Genomic DNA, 11,865 nt, shown 5'->3' with positions numbered 1-11,865 from the left:
GCATTTTGCTGAGAATCTTTTAATCCAGGATATGCAACAATTTCAAATACAAAGCTTTAGATAAACTTGCATACTATTTATTGCCTATGCTGTATGTCAGGTGGTCTGATTGCGTCTACACCATTGGAGTGAGTTTGACAACAAAGCTTGACGCACCAGGAAGCAGTCATAGCACTAGCACATTGTCTTAAAAATTAAAGTATTTTAACCTTGGTCTGCAATCCTTAAAGAGGGTCTATTCAAGAACGAATACTAATAACCTTCTGGGCAGAGAGAGAGAATGGATGAATGAATTAATGTTCTCTTGAATTTCCAGGAAGGATGGAGCTAAAAGAAACACATGTGAGGACAGGCAGGATGTTTTAGCTGCTTGAAAGATACCAATAATAGCTGCTCACACTGTTGATTAAAGGATGTGTTTGGAGTGCATGCAGGATGTGAGAGGAAGGCCCTTGAAATCTACACTGTACAGCATCTGCAATAGTGTTAATAATGTGCTGAATACAATGCCTTGATAATGCACTGCACAGTGTGGGTGTGTTCCTTGTCAAATCATGTATATATAGTTTTAGTTAAAAAAAAAAAAAGTGTCTTCTGTCTTTTGTTCCATCTGAACTCCCAATTACTTAATTGGTCTAATTATTTGATTAATTGGACAAATTGACACTTCTCTCCAGGCCTCAAAATGCTTCATAGGTCGTTTACCTTGAATCAATTATGTCGAGAGCTTGAGTTGTAATGAAAACCAGAAGACCCTGCAGCCCTCAAGGACTGGAGTTTGCTATAGTGGCTAAAATACCAAATGCTTTCTTGTGATAATAAGTTTTAAGGCTCTGGATGTAAGTCAATATTAAATTTTAAGAAAAGCTTTGCCAGCATGAAAGAGCTTCTCTAAAGCCCCTTTCACACTGGCACTCCTACCAGGGTCCCAACCCAGGTTCAGGCTACCCGGGTCACAATCCCATGTAGTGTGAAATCACATACCTGGGTCGTACCCAGGTTGACTGGTTCACAGCGACCCACCTCAGGATGTGGGTCGACACACTTTGACTCCGGTTGAGAGAGACAAAATGCATGATGACTGACGAAATAACAAACAGCCACGCCTGTGTGAAGGTTTCACTTCCGCAAGGAACATTTCTGTTTATTCTGTTTAGCCAATTTTTGTTGCTTGAGACACACCATGAGCCAGATTGCAGCAGGGGTGAAGAAACATTTGCTCTACAACATTTGGGCCGACAGTTCAATCCAGAGAAGCTTGGATGGAAGCGTCCGTAACAAGCTGCTTCCGGGGCATTGATACGCAGGTCAACCATGCTTTATAAACAGCAGTGTGAAATCTCGTAGCTGACCCGCATGACACCGGGTCCTGATCTGGATAGGTTCCGACCCGGGTAAAGCATGCCAGTGTGAAAGGGGCTTTAGATGAGTTCACAATATCAGGGAATATAAATGCCTCACAAAGCCATCTCATCTTGCCATCTGAAATGTAAAAATACATTTAATAGAATACACATAGAATAACCGTTTGCCAAATGCTGTAGCCAACTGATTGGGTTACACTTTTACTATGTTGGAAGATCTTATCTATAAAGAATAGTGAATCCATTAACAAAGGATCAAAACTGCTTTGCCCTCTGGTAGCACTAAACATCAAAACATATTTCAGTGGTAAGTGTAAATAAGCAGTACTTTATTCTAGAAAACCCCTGAGATTCTCTGAAAAGAAACCCAGTGAAAAAAGAACGCTATTGCATTTCCGTTATTCTAGGTTTATATATTTAATAATGTTTCTTTTATTTAAAAAATACAGCAATAATGCTACTGTAAATGTATGCTTCCCTCCAGTGCATTATATGAATATGAAACAGTCATTGTCTTTTAAGAACTGACATATTACATTCAGTATTTAAAAGGGAATTTAAAATAGTTGGCTGCTGTTACTGACATGCTATTAGGGCAGGTCAGTAACACAAGACAAAGACAATCAGTCTGAATTAGCTGAAAATGACATCTGATGAACTGTGCGTAGGCCAAGTATAGTCTTATACTTGAAATCCAGGGATTGTGCTGACCAAGGAAGACTGCTCCTCACAGACAATTCAGACATAATCATCTTCAAAGGTTCCCTGACATTCTGGTAGATGGATTTGATCAGCAATGATCTTCATGTACTTTTTTTGCCACTTCCAGGGAAATCAAAGCAAGTGTTTAATTAGATTTGTTGCATACTGTACCTGCCTCTCTTTTGCACGCTGTAATGCACAGTATCTGTCAAAAGCAGCCTGGTTTAGAATAAAAGGGTTACTTTATTGTGCATATCCTTTTTGTGTCTGTTGTAGATTTGTCTTGTCCAATGTCAGTTGCTCTATCAGTGTTTAGCTTCTGAGCTGTTAGCATTGTATCTGTGACTGTGCATTTTTATAAGCTAAACTGCTTATCTTGTCTTGCCATTCAGTTCAAACACAGTGTCACAGTTATTTAAAAGGGCTACCTGGATTTATCATGGAAGACAAAATCCTAAATGGCGCAGATAATGTCAATATGTTTTTCTATAGTACTGCTACAGCTATGGCCAAAAGTTTTGCATCACCCTGTAGAATTAACAAATGTTGCTTCATAAAGTTGAATAAAACCTGCTGAATAGTGTTACGTTAACATATTGAATTACATACCGCTTTGTAGTTTTCCATATACCTCACAAAAAACTGATGACAATTTAAAATTTCTAAATCTAACATGAAATACTGTACTACTATTATGGCTCCCTGTAAACCTTTGAGATATCTTTTTCAAGTGTCTCATACTACATGATGTTAAATAAAAAGATATATTATTATTATTATTATTATTATTATTATTATTATTATTATTATTATCAGTATGTCAATATCCTAGAATTCTGGGTGATACAAAACTTTTGTCCATAGCTGTAAGTGAGAAAGATGACAGGACCAGGGACCATAAAGAAAAATCAGCAAAGAAGTGAGACAGCATTTGTCACTGGTGAATAATCACTGAGGCCTAACGTGTTATTAAGAAAGCATATGCCTGTAAGTTTTATTACTATAAAATCCTGGAAGAGAAATAAAAAATATACAGCATTTTGAAAAACCATAATATTTATATTCTCTTTTATTATTTCTTATTATTTGCTTTTAATAGTGTTATGCAATATGGCAATCAATAACTTTTTTTTACATGCAGCAACCTAATACATATATAAACAATTGTAATCATGTTTTATTATTATTGTTATTAGTATTATGTTTGAAATATAATGGCAAAATGCACTTTGTGAGGACAGTGAAATATCTCCTGTTGCTGGACCATTGGATAATGGATTCCCTGTGCCCTCTCAGTGCTGGACTTTGACATTGATTTAAAGGTGCAGTGTAACATTAACAAATTCTGAATTTGTTGACATGCTGCCTGTACTTTGCCCTTTTGGCCCACAGTGTGACAATGACAAGCATGTTTTAAGGCTTTGGTCCAGCCTAGTCCAGTATAGAGAGACAAAGAAGAACACTGAGCAAATTTATTCAAAACATGATTGATTATTTGAAACTAATACAAATTTAGTTTTCATATTGCCCAGATAGGCATATGCAATACACACTCAAATTATCCAAAACACACACGACCAAACAAAACGTGTCACCAGAAAGCAAGGGGAAATTATTTAATCTTTCTTTCTTTCATGTTGTGTTCTGACACGTGCAGCTAATATTTATCTCAGACTACCATTTTGCTGTTGCTATTTCACCCACTTTATAGGTTAGTGATTTGAACACAGCATGCTTGGAATGAAAGATGAGTGTTTGTGACAAAATATAATGCAGTGAGACTTGGATCAGCTTGTCACCAGTGGGTTTCTTATTTAATAGGGTCCTCTGTGTACTGTGTTGTTTTTCAGTGTTTTTGTCATTCCTAAAGTACCTGAGGAAAAATAAACATTTGCACCTGAGTATTTCACATTCCTATCTGGGAGAGATGCCATGTTGATGACTGAAGCATTAAACGGGACACACAGGCAGTACTACCAGTGTTTATTACAGCAATGCATTTTTCCCCAGCTCTCCATACATTGCCGATGGGCCACCTTAATACAAAAGCATACAAAGTGCCTCGGTTTGTACTAAATCACATGACACTGAATTCTAAATAGCACAAACAAACCTTATGCACCAGTTACAATATATACAAAAAAAAAGAAATGAAATACCACAAATTAAACCTCACATTTTGTGGTCATAATAACCCCTATCTATCAATCACCACCTTAGAGGTAGCCCATAACTGTGTTATTTTCTTAATTCATTTTACATATGAAATCAAAACGAAAGAATGATAATAATGGTAAATGTAGTGGCAGATATACGTCAAAACCTGTTTTGCTTTTGAATAGAACAGCAATACATTGATTCTTGAAAACATTCTATACATATAGATGAATACAAAGTTAGATTAAGCATATCAGGTTTATGGCAATGGCCTTGTTTTCCACATGCATGATATATTAATACTGAGTATGTGTGATAGTCTGTGAGTAATGTTACATCTGAGGCTGATGCATGTAACCCACTAAACACTATAGTGTTTCTGGTTTCTGGTGTATTGTTACTTTTTTTAATACAGGCTCTGGTATTTGTGTTGTAGAATTCCTTCTACTTGATATTTCTAACAGTTCTTTTTTTGTACATATACTTTAATTGTGTAGTGTTATGTAATACAATAATCAACATAATCATCAATATCATCATCATTATTATCATTATTACAGTGCAACCATTCTCTTACCACCACCAATTAGCTTCATATATCATTTGAATTGCTTTTTTTCATGTCTTTGTTTGCTGTTGTGTGTTGTTTGCAATCATTCACGCAACATCAACAGAAATATAAGAAATGGACATTAAGCTTGAAACATGTCCTCGTTCACTTACCCGTATCCTCTTCCTGTTTCCTATAAACCTCATTTAATACTTGGATCTCCTCCTGGTAACCCGGTTTCTCCCGGTGCTGCTTTTTACTGTTCTGTCTGTGAGCCTCCACAGTGTCGGGAATTGATATATTAATATCACTGTCAGGATTGTTTGTGGGTATAAAGAGTGAGTAAGAAGCAGTCTCACCCAAGTCACAGGATACAAATCTATTTTCCCTTCTGGAGTAACGTAGCGATGGCGATCTGGCATGGGTAGAAGACTGGCTGATGTTACTAACTATAGACACTGTATCCATGGCCTCTTCATTGTCACAGATCTCCAGCACTTCCAAATGAATTTTTACATTGGTGTCTGCAATGCTGTTTGGAGAGTCGTCTGTGTTAGGCTCATGCCCCACACTTTTTGAGCGATAAACTTCAATTTTCTTATTTGTTGGGGTTATTGTTTGACCATCACTACTGACTTCGTAAGTGGAAAGTGAGAGAGTTTTCCCAGTGGGTGCATGGAGTGACACAGTTCCTTGAAATGCACAAAGTGGAATAGCTAATCCCCCACTGGATCTCTAAAAAAAAACAAAAAAACCATGAGACACAAAATATTTTCCTAATTATATACAGTATATGAAAACCATAATCAATTCTGTAAGTTTAGTATCAATACTCAGCATGTTGACTCTCCATGGCAGGCACCAAGAATCATGTATCTTTTGAAAATGTAATAAATAATAGCTAACTGATCTAGGCATTATATACTGCACAATCAATTTTGTGACAGGAACTGTTCATTCACCTAACTATACATATCAGTATGCTAGAAGCACAATATTGTCGCATTCTAAACTGAAATAAAGGTGATTTCAGTGAGCCCACATTATGTAACCATTTGCATATGCTGCCTGCCTTCACAGTAAAAAAAAATAGATGGCTTAATACATAGTGCATCATTTTACGTAATTAATATTAAAAAAAGAGTAGCAACTCAGAGTGTTTAGTTGTTTTCTACATGCACGCTGGAGTGAAGACCTTGATAAATCCGATTCGACATTCACAGTAGTCCACATCAGTTTCCAATTGAAACTAGCTTTGGGAACAGATCAGTCTTGATGCATTGCCATTTTAATTATGACAAACTGTGATTTGATCTGACATGTAAGTTAAGTAAATGTTTATAATGTGGAAATGTACTTAGATAGCAATATATATATATATATATATATATATATATATATATATATATATATATATATATATATATATATAATTAATATATATATATATATAATTCAACAGTAATGCTCACATAGTCACATTAAAGGCTTTTTAAAATGTTTAACCAGCAAGTATGTATAAATTCCTGAATTATCCATGCTTTTTCATCCAAATGATGCTTTGCATACATGTAAAAAATATTTTACACTTCAATTTTCTCTGAGGTTGTAAGTGGAATTATGCACTTAAGGATTAGCAATCTGTATCCTGTGCAGGCACCATAAAGACCTTTGGAGAATATCTGAGTGCTTAAAAGCAGTATCAACTTTGTATACTGAAATGCCTGTTCCATAGTGGGGATCTTTTAATGTGTGACTGAAGCTGACGACAAACAACAACAATGAAAAAAGGGTAAGGATATGGCAACGTGTAAATACAAAGAAATGTTTTAATGTTGTAGAGAGGTTGCTTGAATCAGATAGAATACCTATATTTCACTTAGAACTTACACGGCTTGCCTTAACATTTCCATTAAGATGCAGGGCCACCATGTGCAGACGGGCTGGTACGGGTTCAACATGACAAGCCTGCATGCTGTTTCAGTTGTTCTGGGATGATCCAGTAGGTGACCATTCCTGAAGGAACACTGCCTCTAACCCACTAATTCTGCTGCACAGTCTGTTCTAGTCTTAGGAACTTCTGAGTTCTTTATCTAACTTCTGAGATTCCAAAAGAGCGCCAATGTTCAGCCCTCATCACATCTGTATTCTTGTCATTTTGAGTCTGATTTGTACCTATATATTACAGGGATCGCAGTAAACAATCAGGTGTGTGGGATCAACCATTTTAAACAAACTAAGAGTGCTTCCTAGCATAGGTATAGATCTACAATAAGACTTGAAGAAGCAATGGAAATTTCTTGAATAAGCAGGCCTATGTTTCATATGGTAAGCTGTATGCTGCATATGGAAAGGGCGGTTAAATACATAATAGCATTGTATGTATTCCTTTAACAAGAGAAAGCACCTGATTAGATTAGAGTCGGCCGTGGTGCAATTGTATTACCTGCCGAGGCGTTCTTTCGGATTTACTTCGACACCATTCCCAGTCTGTGAGCTCCAGCTTGCGACATTCTTCGTGGGACAATCTCCTTTCAGGGCCGTCAAACACTGGCAACCCATCAAGATTGTTTTCGTTGATTGGTGTTCCAGCAGCGCTGCTGTAAAATGCGTTAGACCCGGTGGCGCTGCAAGGCTTCGACTCCGACTTGAATGCTTTGTTGAGTTCTGTCTGCAAGGAGCTGTCCCTCAAAGTTATGGTTCTGAACTCAAGGTTGGCGCGGCTCGACGGGTTACTTTCTATCGGATCAGTTTTTTTCCCTTTGGTGTCGTAGTTCATAAAGTTGTGATATGATACCGATTTTTCACCAGAGCAATGGTTTGCCTGGCCTATTTTGTAAATTCGATACCCTTGATGGAAGGACAAGCTGAATTCAAAACCTTTCTTTTTGACTGCAGAAAAAAAGAAAAAAAGAAGCGTTATTATATCTCACCATGTTTCTAATTTTACAAACGCAGTCATTACATCTTGCTTTCAGTATGTTTTACTTTTGTTATTTATCAGGCATGAAATTATAGGATTTTAGTTTTATTAGGAGTCTCTAAACTCCCAAAACCTCAACAGAATGAGAAAGGCTAACCATCCCTTACAGGTTCTGAGGCACACATTTTATTTCAGTTTACGAATGACATCAGATGGAAATAATAACATTAAATACAGTATATAAAAAGCCTAATTTAAACATCCCTATTATTCAAACCAAAGTCTGTGTCACAAGGAATTAGCAGCATATACTAGTGTATAAATAAGTGTCCTTGCACCGCAGGTTACTCTTCCAAAGGAAACGCAACGAGGTTTGTTATTATTATTATTATTATTATTATTATTATTATTATTATTATTATTATTATTATTATTATTATAAACGTTTCATCCCACTAGTGCTAGTAGCTGCAGAAAAGTAGACGCATAAAACTAAATGAAAAACCACACCACGGTGCCAAGAGCCTTACCCCTTGCTGTGTCTGAAGACACCTCGTATGCATTTCTACTGCAATTAATAAAACAGCCACATGGCAGGTGGATCCAGCGCTCGGAAAGAACAAACACTGGCGTGACTGCAGCAGAGAGCAAGGTCAGAACAAAACTCAGGGTCTCAAGAGACTGGCTCTTGAATTGAAGGACATGACTAACCAAGATCTGTATCTGAAAAAGAGAGGTTCAGAAAGACATGTATTTATTTACAAACAGCAGGGCAGCAGTATGAAGCATCTTGCCCTGATCTCCAAATTAGATATATAAATATTTTATTTTGTTATATACCTTATATGCATAACAAACTATTAAGCATGCCCACCTAGTTGTCTCTTCATCACAGTGAATATATTTTTTCATCTATGATGACAAAGCAATTGTAGTAAATAATAATAATAATAATAATAATAATAATAATAATAATAATAATAATAATTACCATCATTGGCATCCACAAAATTATTCTAACCATAGCCAGAATTAAAGAAAAACGTTTCTGAGCTAAAAATACAGGAGAATTCCTGGAGTTCTCAACATCCGTCTGATAGTGAGAAGCCGTCGGGCTGGAACAATAATAAGTATCCACTTTGTTCTTTACAAGCACAGGCTCAGAATCCTGATTCCTCTCCGCACAACTTATAAAACTTTTCTCCAGGGGGTCTCCTTGAGGGAGAGACGACATATTACTAACTGGTGTCGGCACATCGGCATCGGGTCCTCTCTCAATCTCGGAATAGCTGGGATTCAATCCCTTTTGTTGGTCACCCGAGCACAGCAGCTGGTTTGTAAGAGGTATGGAAAAAACTACTACTTTGCAGAAACACAAGGCATACAGAACAAAAAGAAAGATCACATAGGAGCTGGGACTCGTTGTAAAGCAGCCCCAGTGTGTGGGAGCAAAAGTGCCCCAGCCACATAAAGGTAATATGCTTACTATCACACTGACAATCCATATACCTACTATAGCCCATATTATTTTCAGTGGTCGTTTGGCAGCCTGAAAAGCGCCAAACCGTTTGGTTATATAAAAAGTGTAGGACACAATCAACGACGCCTTTAAATTGCTTGATACCCCCTGAAAGAGATACAGAAGCGCCGATGAAGTACACAGTGCGCTGGGCTGGTCTTTGCTCCCCCATTGTAGGAACAGAAATAGAGATAAAGGTATCACGCTAATTAAATCGTCTACGGACAGAGACGCCACAATAAGTGAAAGCGAGGTCTTACTCCGCATCTTCAGTAAAGACAACAGTGAATAGACGCTACCCGCAAAAGTTAAAATCGTTATACTCAACGACAAGCAGAAGAGCGCCGGGTTGCCTTGTCTTTGTCCATTTTGCGAATCCATTCTTTCATAGGTTTCTGTAAAAAGGCTGGTTTTGTTGAAAGATAGGGGGCTGGGTGTTGCTGACATATTAATGAAGATTATCGTACCCCCTTTAGATACGTTAATATCGCTTATTCGGATCCAGCCTGACTGCTGCTCCTCAGTTGCTAGAACTCCTGCAAAGTAAGCCCGCTGTTAAGGGTTGATATCCAGGGTTGACTGTTCTATGTAACAGATGTAGCTTTCTTCTCGTTCTCTGAGAGCATACTAGCGCCACATCCAGCCGAGGCGATCAAACAACCCTTGGGTTGAATTTGAACACTGTTTCATCATAACGTTTCTGAAGCTGCAAGTCTCTGTTTTCGAGCTGCCGTTCCTTTGGCATAAAGGTAAGCGAAGTGTAGACTCGAATAGCAAACGTCAGTGCTAAAAGACACCACCCTGGTTTAGCGCCGTTAATGAATGCGATTGTGCTGTGCTGCTGCCCTCTGTCTCCGGCTGCAAGGCGGAGGAGTAGTTTTCAACCCCTCTGCTTCCTTTATATGTAAACATTCAATTCCCCAGTGCAAACTCCTGTCCGGTGGTCTGCATGATATAAAAGACGATTTGGATTACACGTTTATTGTGCGTGTTCTTTCTTTAACGATATAACACCTCGTGTTCCATAGTTTTATTCCAAGGACAAAACTCTTGCTTTCCATACATTTTCCATAAATATGATTTACTTTCAAGTGTATACAGGCGAGTTCAATTTTGCGCTAGCCTAATAATGGATTTTGATTTGATTTTATTTCTTTAAAGGTGTCGAGGGAAAAGGTTTTCATTCCATACCATTTTCACTGCAACCCGTATGATTGTGAAGATGAACTTTTTATTCATAAAACGTATCTGAAGCTTCTCCCTTTGCTTTGATTTGTTCACCCTTTTGGACTCCTGGATTAAAAACCTGTCACTTGTTGACCGTGTCTGAACAATGTTCAGGACATATTGTACCCATATGAGAATATTTATCCCATGGTCTTGCAGAATTTTAACTAATTATAATACTAATAAACCCAGAGGGAAAACGTTAATGACTTTTCTTTTAATAATAAAAAAAATACAAAAAAATAAAAATAAATAGAATCAGCAATATTTCCAAGAAGGAATGCTTTTCAATAAATTGTAACTCTCTGAAGCAAAACTGTGATTTCTTGTATCGACTGTTCTTTTATTAGGTACTAAACAAGATGAGGGACACAGGGTGCCAAAACATAGCATGGGCTTGATATAGACAGCAATTGTCAGTATCCATTTCATTAAAGCAAAGGTCAATGGGAAGAAAGAAGATCTTGTCCCTGTCAAATTGTGATTTCATTGCTAATTCTTATTTCATACTATTCTGTAATATTATTGTTATGTTATGGTCATCAGCTTTTTCATCATACTGATAGCTCTAATTTTGAACGTACAGCCGTGACTGTGTGCTACTGACATGTTTGTTTAGTAAGCAATCTATTATTAAATGCATATGATACATCAACTGTAGTGTTATAGTATAGCATTCCTGCAGGAATCCATTAATCACATCCTGTTCAAGCTAAACCCTTACTCTGTGCAGAGTCGCTGTAACAAACTCTTCAGAATCTATTGACAATTGTTCTTGAAATAAGGTTTGGGTAAATAGAACTATCTGCTAGTGTCAAACTTGATCTTTGTTATTGGAACAATTATGATGCCAGATCTCCTGCTCAATGCTGATGCTGGTGCTCCCTCTGTGCTTGTCCTCCTTGACCTAACAGCCTCTTTTGACACCATAGATCACGGCATTCTTCTTGACCGCCTTCAGAAGTATGCTGGAATCTCTGGAACCTGTCTCTCCTAGATGTCCTCTTACCTATCCGAACGCATGCAGTCTGTTTTCTATGCTGGACGAGTGGTGTTGCAAACCCATATCTATGGTGTCCCCCAAGGATCTGTTCCTGGGCCCCTTCTCTTCAATATCTACATGCTTCCCTTGGGTCACCTCATCTGCCAACACAGACTCATGTTTCACTCCAATGCTGACGACACCCAGCTCTACTTAAAACTCGACCCTGGAAGTCCCTCTGCCATGGTCCGGCTCTCAAGACATCAAGGCCTGGATGTCTGCCAATTTTCTTCAGCTGAACACAAGCAAATCTGAACTCCTTCTAGTAGGATCTAAATCTCAATTTAATAATCTCAATATAGCTGCCCTGAACCTCGGAAACTGTCTGCTGCTGCCTTCCCCCACAGTACTAAGCCTTGGTGTACTTCTTGACAGCAACCT

The 11,865-nt window shown here is 37.8% G+C and overlaps 1 protein-coding gene across 1 annotated transcript; it reads right to left on the bottom strand.

Annotated features, from left to right (window-relative positions):
- Positions 1-4,034: 4,034 nt before the first annotated feature.
- Positions 4,035-10,090, bottom strand: LOC117417257 (probable G-protein coupled receptor 149). Its single transcript, XM_034029248.3, has 4 exons — positions 8,688-10,090; positions 8,227-8,419; positions 7,220-7,665; positions 4,035-5,508 (listed from the first exon to the last, which is right to left on the bottom strand). The coding sequence occupies exons 1-4, from the start codon at positions 9,660-9,662 to the stop codon at positions 4,939-4,941; spliced, it is 2,184 nt and encodes a 727-aa protein (XP_033885139.2). The 5' UTR covers positions 9,663-10,090; the 3' UTR covers positions 4,035-4,938.
- Positions 10,091-11,865: the final 1,775 nt, after the last annotated feature.

Source organism: Acipenser ruthenus, chromosome 12 (genome assembly GCF_902713425.1).
Source record: "Acipenser ruthenus chromosome 12, fAciRut3.2 maternal haplotype, whole genome shotgun sequence".
NCBI classification, from domain to species: Eukaryota; Metazoa; Chordata; class Actinopteri; order Acipenseriformes; family Acipenseridae; genus Acipenser; species Acipenser ruthenus.
This window is presented reverse-complemented; position numbering and strand designations above follow the sequence as displayed.